The 24,384-nt window shown below is 38.4% G+C and overlaps 1 protein-coding gene across 3 annotated transcripts in view; it reads left to right on the top strand.

Moving 5' to 3' along the window:
* LOC148367226 (multiple epidermal growth factor-like domains protein 11) overlaps positions 1–24,384 on the top strand; it is a 96,486-nt gene that overhangs the window by 44,432 nt on the left and 27,670 nt on the right. For all 3 annotated transcript variants that reach the window (XM_088334061.1, XM_088334062.1, XM_088334063.1), the window contains exons 6-11: positions 11,095–11,341; positions 12,654–12,774; positions 12,857–12,993; positions 14,966–15,178; positions 21,561–21,735; positions 23,516–23,636. In XM_088334061.1, coding sequence (XP_088190187.1) covers positions 11,095–11,341; positions 12,654–12,774; positions 12,857–12,993; positions 14,966–15,178; positions 21,561–21,735; positions 23,516–23,636 — 1,014 coding nt within the window. The remainder of the gene's footprint in view (positions 1–11,094; positions 11,342–12,653; positions 12,775–12,856; positions 12,994–14,965; positions 15,179–21,560; positions 21,736–23,515; positions 23,637–24,384) is intronic.

Consider the following 24,384-nt stretch of genomic DNA (forward strand, 5'->3'; position numbering starts at 1 on the left):
CTCCCCAGAGTCCTGACAGCTGCCCTTGGGAAGAAAAGTTAGGTTCGAAGCTCCCTGGGCAGACAGAACTCAGTCATCTGTTCAGCAGGGGTCACCATCCCCTGTATGGATGAGAGAAGCATAATGAATATCATAGAACTGAATATTCCGGGAAAGCTATAGATAGGAAAAAGGATAGTCAGGACTTAATTAAAAAAATTTTTATTAATAGAATGTACTATTCTTATTTCTTCCCCCCCCCCTCTTGAGACTTCATGGCTCAAAGCTAATTAAAAAAAATTCATTTATAGATTTGTATATTTTCTCAAGTTGTCTTTATATTTATTTTAAGTGAAATCAAAATCCCCACTATAAGATGCCCTATCCATTTTGAGCGTTCTATCCCAAAATGCTAACTCGAAGATAAACAATTTATTTTTTAAATTGTCAGGTCTAAATTTCAAATTTTGCTTTTTCACTAAATCTAGTCACTGAATCAGTCTAACCATCATCCTTGTCAGAATCATTTACCTTGATTTGAGTGTTCTCTTTTGTAGATTGATCACATTTGAGAAAAAAAATTGTATGCACCTTTTATTTGCATTTTCTTTTGATTTTCAATGTGTTATTTTGCTGTTGGCCATTCCCCTCGAGGCAGATGACCAGGATAGATTGTTAAATTATCAATTTAACCCAAGAAAAGACGTTTCTATTGTTATGATTCACCCTTTGTTTTGCCTTTTGTAAAAATCATAACCTATGTATTATCTTTTCAGTAAGTAAATTTGTTCAAAATAACAGTATTTTGCAAAGAAAGCAGGTAATTCACGCTCAAAGTGAATGATTTTGCCAAAAATGAAAAATACCATCCCAAAATGTTCTCAATGTGGGCGATTTTCTAATGGTGAATGGTTATTTAAATCGATTTTTGTTGATCAATTTGATAACCATTGTAAATTTGTTATATTACAACATTTCTTTTGTGTAATATTTTTCTATTCGTCCAAATTTCGTAATTTGAATCTCAAAAAAACGTTATATGGAGAGCATATTCAGAAGACAATTTTTCATCAATTTCGGAAAAAACGAGGTTTTAACTTATTTTTTACCGAATGTCTCAATTCTTCCCCCCTGAGTTAAAACCTAAGTTCCCAATCTTTGAATAGGAGTGAAATCAGACACATTTATAAATTTGCAAGATTAATTTATCAATCTTCCTCAAATACATTTACACTTTGTATTAACAAGACTCTATAAAACTTCAAGCAGACGTGTTCTTGAATGTTGTTGTCTTTCAGTCTTTTGATTTGCTTATTCCACATTTCATTCACCAGTTGAATGTTGCTTTTGGCCCATCAAAAATAGTTTTTCAAAAATGTGTCCATGTCAAACACAAAATGACTTTATTGACTTTTCTGTCAGTTCCACTGGCAACGACTGCAGGAATCTCCTGTTAGCTGTCTGAAAAGCAGCTGGGATGTGCCCCCAACACTCCCATGATGTCGTTGTTGAGCGTAGTTGGGATGTGCTCCATCTCACTCCCTTGGCCTCGTTGTTGATAAGCGGCGCAGATAATGCATGACTGATGTCTTTGGCTCTTTCAGCAAATGATTTTTGTCCATGATTTCTTTTTGACAGGGTGGTATGTCCTTTGAAGAGTAAATGGACTTTCAAAAAGAGTCTTTTGGTGGAATTCAGACACTTAAGAGTCTCGTTAATTCCATTGTGCTTATGTAGTGGGATTTTTTAATAAATTGGCTGCATTATTCAATGTCTTAAATTTTTCTCTAAATTTAAGTACTAGTAGACATTATCCTGGTTTAATCAATTTCTATCCATTTATTTCCCATGCAATTATTCTTAAATTAGCCCGATATGTCTCGAAATCAACTAATCCGTTATCCTCTTCAAAATTGATCAGTTTCTCATTGTGTTCTAAAAATGCTCTTCCATAGAAACCGTTTCCTTTTAACTTAATCAAAAGTCAGTATTTGTTGCACATTTGTTTACCACTTGTCAATTGTAACACTCATTCTAAAAAAAATTCAGTGTGTAATCAATTGTCCTCCCAATTTCCTTTTGGGCTAAATTTGTCAAAATTCCAAATTCTCACACTAAATATCAAAAATCTCAAAAGGTCTGAAAAAAAATTCTCAAAAATGCCAAATCGAACTTAATGTCATAAGTTTTCTAATTGTATTTTGTTCTCTCTGTAATCATAATCAATCTTTTGTTATTGATCCAATATAGAGCCATACATACTTGTCCCTTATGAATTATCTTGTTGAGTGTATCTATTTTGTTTATTCATTATCTTTTATTTTGCGCAACAATCTTCGTTTCTACGCACTAGTCTTCGTTCTAAGTATCCTTTCGAGGTGATTAAAGCTAAAAAATTAACGATATGGTCCAACTATTGCTACTTGTTTCTCTTTTTCCTGTTTAAAAGAAAAAAAATAGATTCAGTGACTGAAATAGCTTCAGCTACGTTATTAATGATTTCTAGTCTCCAATTCTTCTTTTCTGTGTTAATTTGTCGTCATTTTCAAACTTCTTTCAAAATTTTGATTATTTGAAATGGTTCAAATGACCTATTTAGAGTAATCTATTATTGAATACGAGAACAACTAAGGAAATAACCTTCACATATTACGCCTCTTGAATTTGTCCATTTACGAACGAGAAGATGAACACTAAAATTATGGACGGTTTTCCAGTCATCTTCATTGCTTTTTTCGTCCCTGCTTTATCAGGAGCAAAACTACATGTCTTAAAGTTATTACCCTTTGCTATTCGCATCTTCAACAAGAAATGATTAGTTCTGTTACTCAAATATTCTTTTTAAACTATTCTGTATAGTTATCTTGTATTATACACTCATTGTTTTCATTTCCCCACGTCATTTATGCTGGGGACGCAACCTTTTCCCTTAAATTGTCATTATCATTTAGTTACTCTTTAACAAAGATTTATCGCATTAAAACCTAATCGTTATTTTGTTATTTTCTGTACGAGTTTTTGTTATACGAGTTTTATTTCTCTGCACGCCGATCTTAGCTAACGAGATCTCATCGCTTCGAGATTACGTCATTGTTGTTGGTAATTCTTGTCGCGCGAAGGTCAGTCTTTTTATTAGACAAACGGCTTTTTTCCTTGTTCAATGCATCAAAGAGAGCTTGCTTTTACGGCTCATTTGGTTTGATGATTGATGTCACCAATTATGTACTACTAAGATGTTAAAGAGAGCACAGAAAGCAGAAAAGTGGAAAAAAAAGAAGACAAGCCTGTTATTTTACAATTACCATCAACAAATGCAGAAAATAAATTAATAGTTCGATGATCAAAACTGAAAGAATACGCAGATATCTACTATATTTGTCACCCAGGGGTCATCAGCAATTGATTTTTGGAAAAAAATCAATATCCAAGTGCAAAAAAATTAAAATTAATTTTTTGGTTTTTTTTCTTTTTCGGCAAGGCCAATTAATGGGTATTTATTGGATTTCTAGCCATTAATTGGTAATTCAATGGTATACTAGCCGTGTCAATATGGTCGAACAAACTGATCCCTCTAATCTAATTTAACCATTTTTTTTTCCTTCGGTCCCATAACCGTGCGAAGATTACAATCAATACAGCGTAGTAGTAGTGGTGTACAACGTGTGCGTATGTACATCCACGACGTACGTGCTTGAGGCAAAACGTGAGCCAATCAACAAGCCCGATTTTGTCCCGACCAATAAAAAGCTGCTGTGCAACCACACTACGTACGTACAGCTACCATTCCATTAGTTTTTCGCAATTAATGGCATTAATTTTTCACCAATCATCCATTGCTGACCCCTGTTGTCACCGATTCATAAGTTCGATCTTCGTATCACTAAATTTCAGGGTTATTAGATCTCTCCCAAGATCTATAAATCTTTTAGCAAGCTAGTACAGGGAATTCAAAATCCCTATCATATTATCATTATTGATAGTTCAGTATTAAAATTGTTTCATATATATATATATATATATATATATTATATATGTGTGTGCAGCACGGTGGCGCATTGGCCAGCACGTGTGCTGCATTACTAAGGACCTGGGAACAGGTGTGTGTGTTCCAAGTCAGCCACTGGCTCTTGTGCGGAGCCTGCATGATCTCATCGTTTCAGTCCGGCTATCCGGATCACTTACCTCATTCAAAAACATGCATTTCATGTGGACTGGCTGGTCCAAATAGTCCCTATGTGTGAATAAGCTAGTGAATTGTCTATCTTTGTGTGCCCTGCAATTGGCTTGCAACCAGTTCAGGGTGTCCTCCAATCGCTGCTCGACGGTCGCTGTGATGGACTCCAACATTCTTGATACCCCATTGAGGACAAGCGGTGTACCTGATAGGATGAGATCTACGCTTCATAGTTATCGTTCATACCGGCCGAATATGAACACAAAACTTTTCTGGTTCTCACCTGTAACACCTTTATTGATGACATATTCCTTTAATATCATAAAATTTTTTCACTTACCATTGCTCATCACATGTAATATCTTCATCATCATTAATAGTGCTACCTTTCGCTGATCGCTCTTCCTTCCATTTTCTCCTCAGCGAGTTGTTGAGTCCAAATGAGACAAGAACCGAAATTCTAGAACTCAAAACATTGTTAGTGCAACACTTTTACTGTAAAATCAAACTTTACCTTAGATACTTTGCAGTGTTTTCACGATAGTTCCCCAACAATATTCTAGTCTATAATAATTCCCATTATGGCAACGAAATAGTGTAGTGTTCGATAGCATATCTATGTTCATTTGCCTTCAAATAGATTTTCATCCTTCAAATATTTCCCGTTAATTTGTATAGCTTATCTATAATAATACTGTCACATGTTTTGCACAATGCTGACAAATTTTTTTTTTACACTATGATGACTATTCACCAAATGCATATTACACAAACCTCAACTGCATGTAACGTCTTACACGCAATTAATTTTTGTGTAAATATTGTATCAATTATAACTATAACCTTACCTTCTCTGCTCCTTTATCTTACTTTGTAGATGGAGTGTAATGCCAATTTTCATTGTCAGTCACAATATGTTAACCTATTTTGTAACTATGTCGGTAACGGTATATTCTAATCTATTATAAATGGTTTGCATTTATATATATAGTGTTTTTCAAGACTATGAGGAACTCCAAAAACACTAATGTGATGTTTTTCATACTTTTGTCTCAAGTTTTTCATATCCAATTTTCAGCGAATTATTTTTTTCTTTAAATAACTTTTCCCTTTTACATTCCTTCTTCCTCTTACTTGTATTCCACTTGCTCTTTCCCTTAACGATTCACTTTCCTTACCCTTTTTTACTTCCTGTTACCAATTCTTATTTACTTGCAATATCCTTTCTTCTTTTCTCGCTCTGATCAGTCCACATATTGTGTCTCTTCCTTTCCTCATCTTTTCGTGAACTAATTCAGCCTTCAATCTGATCTTCGTGCCTACTTCCTTTAAAACCTTTCTTCAAAAACTTCGAACTTTCACTGTCCATCTAATGAAATGAAATGCATTTATAAAGCTCTTTTCAAGTCTAGACTCCCCAAAGCGCTTTACATTGTGCTTCACATTTCCCAATAGCGGCCGTGCAGCCATGAAAGGCGCTAACCTTCTTATTGGGGGTATTAGGGGTTAAGTGTCTTACCCAAAGACACTTCGACATGTATCACGGAGGAGCCAGGATTCGAACTGCGATCTCTTGATCCCAAGACGAGTCCTCTACCTCCTGAGCCACTGCCGCCCCATCTAACAACTTCCTTACATGCTTTGCCAACAATACATTCCCTACATAACACTTTTTTCTTCTGCCCTTTCTAACACCCTTTTCAGGTTACCAGCCTAAATGATAAAAATGACGTGTATTGATCTACGAGTCATTTTATCATTTTTATTCCCCTCAATGAATTTTCTCTCCATATTCATTGAAAATAATTATTCGCTCTATTTCGATAATTTTGTACAAAACACCTTTTATCTCTATTGGTCTGACCCATTTTCTTCCTTTAACTAAAAAGAGAAAAACAAAAATACAACAACCCTGGTTTTATAAAAAGAAAAAATTCATCGAATAAAAAAAATTTTTTTTTTTATTGTATTAATTTGGCAATAACTTCCCCCGTCTTTGCAGTCCTTAATTTTCTAATTTAGAACTGAAAACCGGAATATTCTATCTTTATTTTTGTTATTGTATCTTTGGTAAGTGTTATTCTGGCATTAACTTCTTTTAACGCATCTAAAATAACTCAAACATAAGTTTTCTAAACTTAGCACACCTAAATTTATCGTTTTCCAATTGAAAAAACAAAAAAAATTCGGACCGAAAAAAAAATATTTTTTGGAACCCCTTAGGCCCGCAGGCGTTATGTTGTACACCGTTAGCGCCAAACGCCGATTTCCCAAAAAACGAACGTTTTCGATTCCTAACGCAATGTTCTATCGGTTCCACCCAAAAACAACATATTTTAAACGGTCTTACTGTTAAAAAATAACGTTTCTCTCGTTGCAATGTGCGCTTCCGTTTCCCTTTTGAAAATGCGCGCGCTTTCTCGTTTGCGGCACTTTTCTTCGTATTTTCCTATTTTTCTTTCTTTTCAGTTACGTGGGCTGATTAAAAAAACAGTACAAACAAACATAAAACAAGAAAAAAAAGAATACAGGAAAGACTACAAACATTTACACATTGAACAAACATAAAACATTTGACAAGACAGAGTGGGCCCACACAAAAAAATTAATTTTAAACCGTGTACACTTTTTTATTAAGCCATGCAGTTTACTTAAACTTTATTTTATATGACCACAGATGGATCCGGTCTTTTGTTCCTAACAAAAGACCATCCATGGGAAAAGTGGGGGGTCGTTTCTGTACCCTCCCCCCGTACTCGTTCCCACTTCCGTCCCAAATATGGGTTAGCATTGGGCATTTCCCGTCCCGAGGCCATCCACCCGTCTCAAACAAAAAGTTTGAGTATTTAAAATACTTCGTATTTTATTCTGATGCCTTATGGGTAATTTACTTAGCTAAGGTTTGTAATGGCTTCTCAAGCCCACATCTGGCGCCCTTCCAACACTACGATCGCTATGCTGGGTCATGTTCTATTTTATCTTACTATAAAAATGGCTTCGTTCTTAAAATTATTCCAAATTTTATATTAAAATGCATCTCTTACCGACCACTTCATCCTGGTTCGTTGACGATGCCGCTGAGTTTGAAGTTGATCTCGAGAAAAAAAGTTTCCTTTGTTCTAGACCACGTGGTAAACTGGATTGGTTTTTTTTTTTTTTTCGTTTTCAACTTCAAAATACTACGTATCATCCGGGTCTCGGCATCAAAAATGTTAGGGTTAATATTTTCGTAGGTTAACCCCAAGTGATCAATAAGAGAGGCAAAATGTAGTTTTAGAATTTATTCACTGCGCAGTGAGGTAGACGAATACAAAAGGTCCTAGCGTCTCACGTGTTTCTCGTGGTGCAACCCGGTTTTGTTCAAAACGTGCGCATGCGCAGAAAGTATCAATGACGTCACACATACGTTTCCGGTTCAAAGTTCGCTCATAGATAGCAATTACAAACGATGTCATAGCTTTCGGTACAAAACAGCAAAAAAAACGAGTTGTAATATAAGTCAAGCACATCAGGATTATTTATAACATAGAAGACAGAGAAATACACAATTAACTAAAAACGATTAGATTTGACACTGTCCTTTTCACAGGTGTTCAAGGTATTTGAAATGCTTTCGTGAATATTTATTAACTGCTCAGTTTTTCACGAGATCTGTCAAAAATTCACTGGATTTGTTGGATTCTTTGAAACGTCCCGCATTGCTTCCTTGTAGGTTCTTTACACTTCTATGTTTTAGATTTATGCGAATTGGACCTTTCTCAACCCAAATATAATGATTGACATTTTAGAAGTGAAAATTCGGATCAGGCTCGGGCTTAAGATCCGAACTCTAGGCTGAAAGTGGTGGAGAAAAACCTTTTCCGCTTGTGAAAAGCTTTCTTTAGAGTTGAATCAATCCATACAACAGTATATTTCCCTTAGCAGCTTGGTCTCTTTAAATCTAACAGCTGGTGGACCAATAACTTGAATGAATTACCACCCCCTAGCCATTCATAGTTTGTGAAACCAATGACTTGACCCGACACCCACTTGCAGCTTTTTCGATGACTGATTTTATGGTACACGGCCGTCAGGATTTATTGTCCCGGACAAGGTTTGGCCTGGACCAGCTCCCGTGGGTTTAACTTTGACATTTTTGCCATAGTGCAGAAAATGCAATGGAAATTGATCTGTGAAATCAATAAACACACAAGAGGATTTTTTAGAAACTACGTTTTTTTCTGCTTGTATCATTCTTCTAGTACTAAAAGTCCAAGGTTCTTTGCAGCACATAATATCAGAGATGAGGAACACTGTGAGTACTGTGCACGAGTAAGTAAACTAATCATATAAACAAGGAGGAGTAAATAAAAAATAAAAGGACTCTCCCAAGTATTTCAATCAGACTGCTTGACTGAGACCTTAATCAAATTTCTGTTTACATTAGAGTGACTTAGAGTGACTTGCAAAACTAATGCCCCCCCCAAAAAAAACTTTACGATATACTGCCAATATTTAAGCTTAAAGTCCTCCCTGACCACTGCTTTAAAGGGAAAGAGTTGTGGATTGACAAAAATGAAACATAACTGAAACATGAAACTTAACTGAAATTTAATTTTGCATTATAAGTAAGGATTCACATTTTCATAACGGACCATGATCAAGACTGGATCTAATTGTACTGTGCAAGTGGTATGATACAAATATGGCAGACTTATCAGAACACCACTTAGAAACAATGCTGGAAAAGTACAACCTCCAAATGGATACATTGAAACATCAAAGTAATACAGCAAGTAAATACTCCATTCAAATACTGTATGTAGATATTCATTAAGTGCATGTATAACAACTAAAGTGATAATGCAATTATCAAGGTCATTATTTGATGATTAAAACAATAAACTTATATAGCTGGAAATTCATGCAATCATGACTACATATTGAGTGACACATTTTAATGTAACAAAACATTTTTAAATACCGATTTGGCCTTCTTGTTTTATGAGTTATTTTAACAGCAATGTCTTAATCTCTTTTAAATAAAATGGCTAATTATTCTTAATGCTTGAGTTAATGTAGTATTTCCCGTCTCATCTGATGTGTCAATTTATTGAACATCAACATTGTTAAGTTCGGTGGATCTCGACTGTTCTGACTTAAGAACCCACTATTCCACCCTAATGACAAACTGTGACTTAAATCAATAAACTAATCCCACTTCTCAAATTCATCAAAAGGATTGTGCAGTTAAAAGCAGAGATAGTAGAATAAATTCACCTTTTTTACAACAAACGTAATGACCAGCAAAACCAATGCAACTTAAAAGTACAGTGTATACTCGCATGTAGGCCTACATCGCATAAAAGCAACTTTCTAAATCTATTTTAAAACAGCTACATCACTAAAAGATGTTTCTATCCATAATATTAAAAAAAAATATTACAAAAATTACAAAAAAATAATGTACCTAATCAACAATAATTACTTAATTATGTACGTGATAAATTATTATTAAATATTCATAATAAAAGCTAGAAATACCATATTGTAAACAATTTACTGTACCTTTAAGCAGTGCTTCAATGGCAGACACTTGTACAATAGTTTTGTATATCGCAATCATTTACTTTCATTCATTACTTCGTCTTGATCGTTGCTGTCACTGTTTTCCATTCCTCCTTCCCATTTTCACTAACTTTCTTTTGGCCCATTATTATTGGCAGTAGAAAGAAACAAAACAACCAAAATCCCAGTAAAATTAGACGTGGTCTTTCTTAGACACATGTGTAACAAATAAGCCGCATCACAAAATTGACTTCCAAGTAACTCCGAATTTTGGAATGGATAGAACGACTGCGTACCCTTTTGTACAGTTCCCAAAACGTACCAATTCACCATGTACCATAATGAAATCTGATAACATGAAGTTTTGAATAAAATTAAAACATCCAAGACTATGTATTGATCAAATAATGTTCTTACCAGACGTAATTATGTTGATTGGAGTGTCATTCTCAAGTACAGAACATTACGCACATTTCTCACTTCTTTGGCTTTATAACAAGTTTAGCAACTTCAAAAACCATTCCCCGATACTGCAAGTATCAGATATCTAAGAGCACACCCACAGAGGCATGATCTGGTCAAACGTCCCTGGTCTATATAAAAAGAGGGGCTTCGATAGCTCGCCCTTTTTTCTACTGCATCGCATGACTGCCGCGTGGGCCTGCACTGCAACCTTGAGTTTATCACATGGACTATACGTTGCGACCAAATCTCTCAGCAACAATAAATAAGAGGACAGTTTTAAATTTAACACCATGTTTGCTGGTTCTTGGGAATGAGCGTTTTTTTTTTTGTGCAAGGGAATCTCCCCAAATCAACGAGCGTTAGAGAGGGCAATTTTCAATTTGTGCTAGTAACTTTCAGCGGTCGAAAACTCCCATAATCTCCGGCACCCCCCTCTTTCACTTTTTTTTCTATCATTAATTCTCTGTGTTAATAAATTGTGTGTGTGCTATTTCAATCGGCCTGGTTCATTGATTCAATTTCCTCGGAATTAGTAATTTATCAGAACTCAAAGAACTCCAATAATCCTTCAGAGAAAAAAAGATTTATGGTGGAGCACCAGCAACACCTAGAGGCAAATTTATTTACTGATTGCAGTAAAGAAGATTTTGTTTCAATCCTAACAATTTTACAAAATTAAAGCTTAAAAAATCCCTACACAATTGGGATGGCGCCAAATGACTGAATAGGAAGAAAGGCGTTCCCGCCATCCACTGTGTAATTGGCTCTCCGTTTTTCCTTTTTCTCAGAATTATTTTGCGACCCAGTGAAAAATGTGCCCGCGACCCACTTTTGGGTCTCGAACCACCAGTTGGTTACGTTTATATAAATGGATAGCTATTTAGTAATAATTTAGGCCCTTGTTCTCCCTGTCTCTTTCTCTGGTCTAGCTTGTGAGATTGACTTCTGGGGTCCCCACTGCACCAATCGCTGTCAGTGTCAAAATGGGGGCAAATGTAACCCCATCACAGGAGCCTGCGTCTGCACAGACGGCTACCAGGGCTGGCGTTGCGAGGAACCGTGCGATCCCAACTTCTACGGCAAGGACTGTCTCCTTGAATGCCGATGCCTAAATGGCGCAACGTGCCATCATGAAAGCGGCGAGTGCCTCTGTGCACCCGGATACACTGGACCCTTGTAGGTAGCTCCTCGTTGTTATTCAACCTAATAGCAGCAAAAAGTTAGCGGACATCAGGGCAGACAACTCTGAAAAGACAACTTTTCAGAGTTGTCTGCCCAGCCATAAAGTTGCCTGCCCCATTTTTCACAACTTGAAACACAATAAGACAATTAATCGCAAAAAAAACCCATTGTTGCAAAGTATTAAGGATTGATAATTACATTATATAACAGAACAACACACTAAAATTAAGTTTATTATAAATCTACTTAACATTCATTGGATATGACATCGCTGTTTTCCATCTGCCATTTGAAAAAAATAAAAACAAAACTTTTTTTTTTTCTTTCTTGAAAAACTTGTCGGCCACCCGGGCAGAGAAGTTGTGTAAGTTGAACGCCCGACGTAAAAGATGCACAGACCGGACAGACGTTATTTTAGACACTGCTAATAGATCTTGCTTTTTCTCATCTAATCACATCACACAAAAGTCAGGAAACCTTTTTTGAACCAAAGAGCCATGAAAGCAAAATATTTGTCTTTTCTTTTTTTTGAAAGAGATGGAGAGAGAATTTCCTGGGAATCCTGTTTATATTAATTTTCAAATGGAGACAATCCCAGCCAATAGACTATGCAAAGGAACTCATGATGTATTTCAGCTAAAATTCTTGGGCTAAGAACTTCTACCTTCATTTTATCTAAATCTGAGTGAGATTTTCTGGTGGAGCTATTGACAACAAAGCATGCTGTAATGTAAAATATTGAATATGTTGCCATTCTAATGCATGACAGAGAACGATAGTAGATTTTGTGTAAGTGCTGAAATGAATTTGAAATTGATATCTTTCAAAAACTGTGCGCCGCTTCTTACGTATTAGCTCGATGACCCACTCAGGGTTGTGTGGACAATATCCTGAAAGTGAAAATAGTATGTTGTGTGTGCAAGTAGGTGCTTTTCTTAGACACACTCGAATAAACTCTTCTTTTTCATCTTTTTTTGGGATAGGGTATGGCGTTTGGACTGTACTTCAAACAGTCCTCTTCTTACACCATTTTCATGCTACACTAAAAAAACTGCAGTGATGAGCATAATGTCACTACCCAACCTCTCCTACATAATGTGTTTCACGGCCTGAACAGCTAAAAGTAAGATAAAAGCAGATAGGCACAGTGGGGAAAAAATATAAAGGCTCTTGGTACTCAATTGGGCATTTTTAACACACATTTAATAGAAAAAATATTATACTTTCAACTTCACAAGGACACTTCAAATGACGCACCGCACCTTTAACTCATCTCGAAATGTAGTAATGTTCTCTTGTGGCCCAGTTGCGAAGACCCTTGTCCGCCAGGGAAACATGGCCCCCTGTGTGAGCAGCGCTGCCCTTGTCAAAATGGAGGAACCTGCCATCATGTGGCTGGGACATGTTCCTGTTCTGCTGGTTGGGTGGTACGTAGAACTTCCCATCCTTCGTTTTTAAAGAAAGATGCCCCGATAATCAGCCTAAGATCTTGCTATTCTCCTCCCTCAGGGGCCCGTGTGCGCTCAGCCGTGTCACTTTGGCTCATTCGGCATCAATTGCTCCCAGGAGTGCACGTGTCGGAATGGGGGCCTGTGTGACCACATCAGCGGCCAGTGCCAATGCACTGCTGGCTTCATCGGAGAAGGGTACATTACATCAAAAAACACATTGCATTGAGTTTAAATACAAATATCGTTCGCAAATTACTTCAGAATTAAGCAAAAATAACAGTAATCTCAAAATCTCCGACAAATTGTAGGAATGTGTTTTCTAAAGTAGTGCACATTAAAAGGGGTTCGCATGGGTGCTAGATATCCTTAAAAATGCTTGAATTTTAATGTTGTGTTTTCTAGGATTGAAAAGCACGTGAATTTCGGGTTAAGTGCGTAAATGCTTGAAATTGGTGGTCTCTGATGGCTTTACATATCTTATCCCCTCATGATTAATGTTTGTTTGTATGGCATTGTCCTATGAAGTGTCACTCTATGGGTTGTGCCCAAGAGGACAGGTGCATGCTACACCTAAATAGAGCGCTATGATATGTGTATTGGTGCAAGGATTACATATCAATTATGGACATTTATTAGAGAAATGCACACGCAAGATTAAAAATTGCATATGTTCTGTAAAATACATGATTCACACCAGATTTCCTCTTTTAACAGTGTTGGAAATATTGGAAAATTAGCTCTGAAAGTCCTTAAAAGTCTTTGAATTAGGCCATGAAAAAGGTGTACAAAATATCTCATCTCATCTCATCAGCTGCACCGCTTATCCTCAGTAGGGTCGCGGGAGTACAAAATATCACATTAGTTTATTTGCATTTAACCTGGATCGATTCACCCACCCCTTCCTTCCACTTATTGTCTTGTCTCCAATACAATAAGAAGAAGGCAGCAGATCACGTCTGAGCTTTTTTGTTACTTTCAATTGGACAAAATGACATCCAGTGATTTTGGGTTAGGACAGGTAAATTAACCTACACAGAATTATTCTTTGCATGAGTTCTCTTCCACATTTTCCGGGTTGTAATAAAATTAAGAGAGAGAAGTGTCTTTAGTAGGTCAGCTTCATTTGACCATAACAGTAGAAAATGAAATTGAATGATTCATCTACTTCTATCGTGGCTGTGGACAGACGTAGGTAGTAACATTTACACTTACTCTGTTACATTTACTTTGGTAAGTTTTGGGACATTTTGTACTTCTCAAAGGATTTTAAATCTTCTTTTTAGTTTCACTTGAGTAGATTTGTGAAGAAGAAACTGTACTTTTACACTGCTACATTAAACCCATTACTTAAATCCCTTCCACGTAAGTATGTGTCTGTCTCTTAAAGGCGCATTTATTTTGTCAGAGACCTACGCCACCCCCGTCATGTTTCTTTTATCTAGATTTGTCCAGTGACCTAAACAACCAACATTTGGCACTTGTTAGCAGGGTTAGAAGCCTGAGTGTAATAACGAGTTGGGTCACCTTTGGCAGCGATAACAGAAATCAAACATTTATAATAATTGGTAATGAGTCTTTTACAACGCTGTGGAAGTATTTTCTCCCATTCAGTGTTACAAACTTGTTCCAAACCTGAAATAATGGAGGGTTTTCTAGCATAAACTGCTAGTTTAAGGTCACACCACAGCATCTCAATTGGATTTAACGGGCTGCACATCTTCCATAAATTTGATGATTTTTTTTTTTGACTCATCAGTTTACAGAATGTTTCACCAAAGGTCTTGAGGATAATCAAAATGCTTTTTGGAATGTCAGCTGACTCTTTGTGTTCTTTTCTGATAGCAATGGTTTTTGCCACTTTTCTCAATTCATTTGACAAAAAGAAAATGATGTCAACAGTAAAGTGGGGTACTGGCAGTGTGATGGTCTGGGGCTGCTTTGCTGCCTCAGGACAAGGCCAAGTTGCAAGTTCCAAGTGGTTGACGGAATAATGATTTCTGGTGTTTACTGAAAGATCCTGAAGGAGAACGTACGGCCATAAGTTTGTCCCCTCACTCCAATGTCCATTTGTTATGTAGTAGACCTGTGTTAGGTGATATGATTTAGTCTATTCTCCAATCAACTTTGCTTCAACACAGCAACACTTCAACACAGCTGTATTTCACAGGTGCCAGGAGAAATGTCCTGTGGGCACCTGGGGGCCACAGTGTACCCACAAATGTGACTGTCACAATGGAGCCAAATGCTACCACATCAACGGGGCCTGCCTTTGCCACGAGGGCTTCAAGGGCCCCGGCTGCCAGGATCGCTTCTGTCCTGCCGGGATATACGGACTCTTATGTGACAAGGACTGCCCATGCAATGTTGCAAACACACTCAGGTGAGGAAAGATTTTCAAACATCTACGGCAAAGCCAGCAGTTGGCGAGCTACGACCCGCGAGCCATTTGCGGCCCAGCAGGGTTTTTAATCTGGCCCGCAGAACAAAAAGTTTAATGACAATATATAAGTGATAGAGAAAAAAAACCTTTCTAAATCAGTGAATTATTATGAAGTAATGTGTCAAAATGGTTCAGTGTTATAAAGCTTTTGCCACAAATCAGTGTGGTAATTCACATCACCACTTCACCAATGCTTTCTGTACCATTGAAGCAAATGTGTTGAATTGGTCCAGTGCTTCGGGACACAATTCAATCTGATGATATCTGGTTGACAAAAACGACACATCTAAGCAAAATGCAAAAGTGTTTTCAGCAGAATATTGCGTGTGGGTGGAAGAGTTGTTACCTAGTTTGCCTAAAATGCAGGCTAGTGATACTGGGATTGGGATTTGGGTGATTCACACATTTTTAATCCTACAAATAAAATTATTTTAGCAAAATTTGGTTTTATTCAGTTTCTCTCTTTGCTGATGACCATTCAAGCTTTTGAAAATACTCTTTATCATGTGACAGAAGTGGCAGGCATATAAATCCTAGACAACTCTGCAAGAGGGGGATGTATGGCTTCTTTAAAGTTTCAATATTGTAAAGGGACAGTGTGTATTATTTTGTGCCTCCAAGAAGTTACTGCAGTTTGGTCTCCAATCTTCTTACTTGTTTTTGCCTATAGAAATACACAAACTGGTAAACAAGTCAAGTCAAGTCATTTTTATTTGTATAGCCCTTAATCACAAACAGTCTCAAAGGGCTTCAACAGGGCTAAACAGATAAACAAAAACTTAAAAAATAACACAACAACTAACACACAAAAACTGACTGACTTGTATGAATCCTAAATAAATGTTTGTGTGGGTGTGTTATGTAAATCTGTGTATAGTGTGTCAATGAAGCCCAATATTTTGTGAAGTTGCAAATTCATCTTATGTGTAATCCAATGTAAGTTCACCTTACTCTCCCTCGTTCTCAATATGACATAATGGTAGCAAAAGTTCACCTACTTACATGCCACCACATTGTGGGGGATGTTTCCCCTTTCAGAAGCATTGTGAGTTTGAGCTATCCCTCCCCACCTGAGTGACATGTTGACGGTCACCTGCCGACACACGAGTGCCGTCACAGCGCGGTTACGTGATTTTTCCACTGAATGAGGAATGGATAGGAACATGCATTGAGGCATTTTCTGCGCCTGCGCTCGACACCCGCAAAGCGTATGCTCGGAGTGTGACGTCACTAGCTGTTTCGTTGGATCCATCGAGACATTGGGACCACTGATTGGGATACTTCAACCCTGGACACAGATATCAAAATCAAAGGAGACTTCTACAGAAGCCTCGATTCAGTCATCCAGGAAATTCTCTTTACAAATAACCTCCTTGTTATGGGTGACTTCAATGCTAGAGTGGGCCCCGAACATCAAATCTGGAACTAGGGCAGCATGGGGTAGGGAAAATGAATAACATTGGACATTACCGGCTATCGCTCCGTGCAGAACTTCAGCTGCTCATCACAAGCAGATTAAGAAAAATCTCGGAACCACCTGGCAACCCCATCCAGATCAAGCACTGGCATCTCCTGGACTACGTCATTGACTGCAAAAAGGATAGGCAGGATGTGACCATCACCAGAGCCACGCATGGGGCGAAGTGCTGGACTGACCATCGTATGCTCAGATCTAAACTACACCTAGATATTCCTCCTTGTCGCCTTAGACAGCCTCAAAGAACCCAGACATTGTTGGCAACCTCCGTCGTCACCTTTTGCTCAACTTTTCCCATATCCAGAACAATGCTGATGCCATTGAATGGATAGTTCCCCCTGCAGCCATCCATTCTGTCACATCAAAGGCCCTTGGGATCAGAACTATTTTGATAACAAAGGCACCCATATCCACACAGTTCTACAAGAAAAACAGCAGGCTCACGAATCTCTGCTCTCTAACCCACAATGTCTCAGGTTGAATTCAAACCTTACTAAGGTTAGAGACAAAGCACAACTGCCACTAAGGACCATGGAAGACATATGGTGGCAGGACAAAGCGAAAGTGATCCAAACCCCTACTGAGTGCAATGCCACTCGGGGCTTCTTCGATGCCATCAAAGCCTTAAACGGTCCAAGAAGTCAGACTTTTACCCCTGTCTGAACTTCTACTGAAGATGTTTTTTTCAAGAACTCCCAAGAGATCCTCAACTGCTGGGCCAATCACTTTTAATTTCTACTTAACCACACCAATCTAGTAGACCTCAACATTCTAGACAAGGCACCTGTTATGCCTCAGATGCAACACTTAGACAGCCTTTCCGACTTCATAGAAACATAAAAGGCCATCAGGAGCTTAAAAAAACAACAACAAAAGCCCAGGACCGGATGGTATCCCAGCAAAGGTGTTCAATCATGGATGTTATTTTCTCGCATGCCGTGTACACCTTCTGATCACCCAAATCTAGAAATATGAGATAAAAACCCAGGACTTGAAGGATACTAACATCATTGTCCTCTACAAGCAGAAAGGGGACAGCACAGACTGGAAACAGTCACGGTGTATCCCTTCTCTGTCTTGGCTGGTGGAGTACATCTCAGAGTGTACTTTATTTACTTACTCCGAAAGTCTAGATCCACCACTGACCTGATCTTTGTTTTGCGGCAACTAGTGAAAATAAAATAAAGAGCAGCATAGGGACCTTTATATTGCCTTTATTGACATCAGTTAAGCATTTGACACCATAAATTGCAAAATGATCCGGAAACAACTCCACAAACACCAGGTGCCACCCAAGTTTATCTCCATCCTAAAACAACTACCTGTATATGATGGTATGCAAGCCAGAGGACTCCAGTGTGAGCCCTTACCCGTCAATGTTGGGGTGAAGCAAGGCTGTGTCCTGGCACCAGTACTTTTCAATAACCTCCTCTCTGCAGTACCCACCGTCTCCTACTCCAACTCTTTTATGATCAACTGGCTGCGTCAAAGCGAACTGCTGGTGGCCATAGACTGTGCTACAAGGACTATACAAAAGAACTACTGAGGCGCTGCAACATCCACCCTGGCCACCTCAAGAACCTAGCTGCAAGCAAACCAGCCTGAAGAGACACCTGCATGAACACAACTAACATGATAAACAACATTTTCATTCAAAGAAAGATGGCAAGACGTGCACAGCGACATCAGCGGACAGAAATCAACCTCCATCAAACTTAAGGACACGCCCACTCCATTTGTGGGAGAGCGTGTAACTCCAAAATCTGCCATCATAGCCACATGAGGTGGCATCAAGGTCCGAAACACTGGCCCTTAACCATACCCTCATCAGTAGAGGCAAGAGTTTGGTACAATGGAAACAAACATTGGCTGTGACATGACGGCTTGGAACGTGACGAAAGAGGCAACAAACTAGCATGGTGCCCAGAAAACGGTGTGTTTAAATAGTGAAGCAGGAAAGTGATTGGAGAGCAATGATGGCAAAGGCAAGCAAGAGCGGGAGAGAGAGAAAAATTAAATCTGACTGCCAGACTGTGACATAATTCTGAAAAGAAAAAAAATACTGCAGTAATACTCCAAAAATACTACCAGAGTAATACTAAAATACAGAAATACTACAGCAATACTATGAGAATACTACAACAGAAATACTACGAAAATACTACTACAGAAATACAACAACAAAAATACAAAAAAATACTACAAAAGTACTGCCACAAAAATACCACCAAACACTACAATATGATATATAATATGTAATAAAATACTATAATACAGAAATACTTCTACCAAAATACTACAAAAAATATATTTACAGTAATACCACAAAACTAACTCTCAAATTTAGGCTTCAGGGACCTGACATATTATTTTGCTTTCATTCTAAAATCAAAGTACTACAGAAATACTCAAGAAATAAACCTACAGTCTTTCTATAATACAGATATTTGACTACCTAAATACTACAGAAATAGTACAGAAATACTACAGATACATACTACAAAAATACATCTACAGCAATACTACAAAATTACAACAGAAATACCACTATGGAAATACTACAAAAATACTACCACAAAAAAACTAAAAGTACAACTGCAATGATACTAGAAACTGAATATACAATTTAGCGCTTAAAGAAGTATTTTGCTTTATTTGTGAGCATTTCAAAACTAGTTTAATGAGTTGAATCCTGAACTACGTCAAAAACAAATATAAAAAAGAAAGATGTCTGCATGTGTATCATTCATAAATGAGAAAAATTTGGTTCGGTCTCCAGGATTGCTCGCTTGAGCAAATATACCAATACGGCTTGTGACTAAAAAACCTTTGCCCTCCCCCTTGTCTAAACCCTACAAGTGATTTAAACCTTTCCAAATGCGACGGCTGATTAAATCTTCTGCCGACTTTGTCTCCAGAGGATAAAAATCGGAGTTCTACACGCGGCCCACAATGTCGTTTTTAAATTGAATTTTCTACGATGACTATCAAGTCTTTCCTTCAAAGGTTACTCCAGATAAAAGTAAATACATTATCAGCAAAAAAAGGGAATTCCATGCACAAGGAAACAAAGCCTCTTTTCCATCATAGTGCTGTATCAGGAATTACTTGTTCAAGGACGCTGACAGGACCTAAATGTAGATAAGAGCCAAAGATTTTACCCGGTAATTTAAAGTATACCGAAGGTGTAGTTAATTGATATATAATCAGTATATTCCAAATTATTTTCCAATATAATGCATTTTGAAGACAACCTGTCTCGTGTTTAACTTCCTGAGCTGTGATGTCATCAGAAGAGTGGCAGGCCATACAGTTTACACCTAGGCCTTCACAGCGCCAGTCTGAATTAGTGATGTAGTTCGAGAACTCTCTGAGCCGTCTCTTGGAAATGAAATTTCTTATTTTATTTTAGGGACTCAGGTGGAGTGAGGTGATTGGTTACTCCTCTTACTGGATGCCAGTTCTTCTTCGATGGTTTACAGGAGGTTATTGTAATGCGGAACTTATGATTCAACAAGGGCTTATCAGGGTTAATCGCTTGCAATTGAAGTTTTTCAATCCATCGATCATCTGCACAGCTTATCTTCAGTAGGGTCGCGGGGGTGCTGGAGCCCATCCCAGCTCTCCTTGGGCAGTGGGCAGGGGACACCCTGAACCGGTTACCAGCCAGTCGCAGGGCACACAGAGACAGACAACTCGCTCGCTCATTAAACATAAGGACAGCTGGGACCAACCAATTTACCTGACATGCATGTTTTTGGAATGTAGGTGGAAACCGGAGTGCCCGAACATGCAAACACCGCGCAGGAACGCTGGTAGCAGGATTTTATTCCATGACCTCAGAACTGTGCAGCGGACGAGCTAACCACAAAGCAGCTGCCGTGCCAGCAGTTTTTTGCTTGGCGGGTTTTCTGCGCAGCACGTTCGGCGCTAAATCTTTTTTTCTGGTTGCGGATAAAATGTTCATCTTATCATACGGCAGGCGAGGAAGCAAAAAAACGAATGTCATCTTTTACATCTTTTGATAGAGATAAGTAGCACAAGTACACACCAGGGCGTTCGCAGTCATTTATAAAATGAGAAATCTAAAATTTAACTTTGCATTCATATATATTGAAACATATAATTCTATTTTTTACCAATTATTCAAGTTTATGAGACTCTGGCAGGACCAATTAAACGGGCAAGCTTCTTCCTACTGATGGGACCCCCTGCTCCATATGAATTTCTCTGAATCTCTTTCCAATCTGGCAAAATTAATTTTTCATAGCATTTCTATTGCATGATTTTAGCATACTATGCGTTGAAATCATGCGAAAATGGCATTACACTACTTACATTAATTGGTTTTCAAGAAAAAAGCTAAAAACAATAGTTTGACTTAATTAGTCTAATCTTTTTAGATAAAAAAATAATTAATATTGATACCATTTAATGAGTTTGTCGAAACAATCGCCGATAAGCAAATAGTTAATTAAAAAAATAATGCGATAGTGGCCTTATTTTTTACAGATTTGTCATGCGATAATGGCCTTACCAAAATGATATTGTATGGATAATGGCCATACAGTACGACCATTATCGCATTATAAGTATGTGAGTAGTTGAAGCCATTCTTGCATGTCAACAGTTAAACTAATAATTATTTTTTTTTAGAATATAGATAATTCCAATATCAAAAAGCTAGTACAAATATGAACAACTGAGACGGGCTTCTTACCTCCTACGCATAAAGAGAAAAATCGGGAAAAAAATTCAGTTGTCCAATTCTCGCATGAGGTTAACATACAGTTCTTTTTAATTAGTTGCTAATCATCCTCTTTCTTCTTCTTTTATTGCGTTTAGCTGTCACCCCCTGTCAGGAGAATGCACATGTGCAGCGGGATGGACCGGCCTGTTCTGTAACGAGACATGTCCGGCGGGATACCACGGGGAAGGCTGCAAAGAAGTGTGTGGCTGCGCTAACGGTGCAGACTGTGACGGCATCAGTGGACTGTGCACGTGTGCTCCAGGATATATAGTAAGTGCAGAAGTCAGACTGCAACGTTGAAACAAATATATACTTCTGCAATGCAAGTGAACTTGAAAGGGAGAGAAGTTCAGTGTATAAGCACTCTGCAATACTCGTCGAACATTTGGACACTATTATCCACCACCACTTTTATCGTCGCCGGCGACTTTAATAGGGCATGCTTAAGGACTGTACTTCCCAAATCCATTCAATACGTGGACTGAGCAATTAGGGAAAAAACACTGGACCTTGTGTACAGTAAGATCAAACATCTAGTTGGATCCGGCCATCTCTGTCTGTCCCTCACCGCCTCATTCACCCCCCTCCGGAGGAAAACAGAGCCTATGCAACAAGGACAGTACAAACATCTTCTTTGTTCCTTTATCTCTTTGTTTTCTTTATCCTCACTGTAAAATGTGGAACTGGAGTGCCACGTCCAATTTCGTTGTCACAATATATTCAACCCATGTTGTAACAATGACAATAAAGGTATATTCTATTCTATTCTATGAAAATCATAAGAGATCACTTTCAAAATTTGGTCAGGTACTGGATAAACATTTGCTGACAGTTATTTAAATGGACAGTATGTGTTACTTGACCACTAAAAGCCCCTGAATCCATTTTCGGGAGGAGCAGTGTGGTTTTCATCAGGGCTGTGAAACAATGGACCAGCTCTACACCCTCTGCAGGGTCCTTAAAGGTGCATGGGAGTTTGCCCATTTAGTCTACATGTGTTTGGTGGACTTTGACCGTGTTCCTCGGGGAGCCCTGTGGATCACGCTTTGGTAGTATGGGGTTCCGGACAGTCTTGTCAGGGCTGTTCAGTGCCTTTATGACCTTTTCTAGAGCTTAGTCCGCATTGCCGGCAGTAAGTCGTGTTCATTTGCAGGGGGTGTCGGGTTCCGCCATGGCTGCCCTTTGTCACAGATTCTGTTCATCACGTTTATGGACAGAATTTTCAGCCGCAGCCAAGGCGTGGAAGGTGTCCAGTTTGGGAGCCTCAGCATTGCATCTCTGCTTTTTGCAGATAATGTGGTGCTGTTTGCTTCCTTAAGCCGTGATTTTCAGCTCTCACTGGAGCGATTCACAGCTGAGTCAGCTCCCCCAAGCCTGAGACCATGGTTCTCAGCCGGAGAAAGGGGGCATGCCCTTTCTGGGTCGGGGTATGAAATCCTGCCACAAGTAGAGTACAAGTATCTCGGGGTCTTTTTCCCTGGTGAGGGTAGGATGGAACGGCAGATCAACAGACATATCAGTCCAGGGTCTGCAGTCATGCGGACACTGTATTGGTCCATCGTGGTGAAGAATGAGATGAGCCGAAAGGCAAGGCTCTCGATTTACCGGTTGATCCCCATTCCTATCCTCACTCAGCATTAACAGTAACAGAATGTTTGTACAATGGGATGGACTTTTGGTTGTACTAGAATGAAGTCCTGTTCTTGCTCAATGCCAAATTGGATCGCTTACAGCAGACCTGGGTATTCCAGTCCTCGGGAGACGCATGTCCTGCATGATTTTGAAGGTTTTCTTTTCTTCAACTTGTGAACAATCTTGGTGATTGGTATTACTTATTGGAGCAGAGAAACCTAAAAAATCATCGAGGAATTGCGGTCCTCGAAGACCAGAGTGCCCATGTCTGGCTTATGGCGTTTTTTTGAGTAAGATAAATGATACAAAATGACTGATCGAGGAAGGTATCTTGTTGTATAAGCCTACCATATTTGCACTCTCTTCAATGTCCATTTAATTTTTTGTTGTTTTGTGTATTTTCCTTTTATTTCACTAGGGCGCGGATTGTTCCATTATCTGTCCTGCAGGCCTGTATGGAACCAACTGCACAACGTCATGTGTTTGTCAAAATGAGATTTCATGCTCGCACGTCGATGGCTCGTGCATCTGCAGAGAAGGTTGTTAGCCTGTATTATTATTCATTACTGCCCTTTCATGCTATCTTCCAAACAGTTCCACGCTTGGAATAATATTTATGTTTCAAAGGAGAATACATCCCTTACATTTATGCTAGTGAGTGTTTACGTACATGTTTTTATGCGCCGCCTCTGAATGAAAATGACACTTTGACAAAGTGGAAAGCAGTCAGTGTGCAGCTTATATACTAGTGGAAATGTATTGGTCCTTTTTGAGTAATCAAAATATAGCAATTTACAACCAAACCCACTGTCATAAAACCGAGCAAACGCTTAAGTGGAAATCTCTAAAATGTCAATCATTTTTGTGGCCTCCACTCTTTCAGCTGTTATAGTGCCATCGATTTCGACACCAAGTTAAACCACCAAAGAAGGACTGGAACCACAGGGGACATGTTATTAAGGCTATAGTTCCTTTCTCCAGATGGTGACAACTGCAACAATACAATACGGTGCATTGAGTACATGAGCTAATACATTTGTGAACATAAAATGTGTAAACTTTACATATCTCCAAATAATACAGAACATAGTTGCTTAAACGTCAAATAAACACTTTTAACAGCTTACGGCATTTCCTTGTTAATTCTTCAATGTGGATAGAGACGGATTTGACATTCAACCATCAAGTCAGCCATAGCATGCGTCTAGTTTGCCACAAGAATTCTGTAACCAAAAGTAATAGGGGAAACTCAGAATAAGTATTACAGTAATCCATCGGTTAGTGCAA

This window comes from Urocampus carinirostris, chromosome 4 (assembly GCF_059441175.1).
Source record: "Urocampus carinirostris isolate Australia breed hairy pipefish chromosome 4, RoL_Ucar_1.0, whole genome shotgun sequence".
In the NCBI taxonomy this organism is placed as follows: Eukaryota; Metazoa; Chordata; class Actinopteri; order Syngnathiformes; family Syngnathidae; genus Urocampus; species Urocampus carinirostris.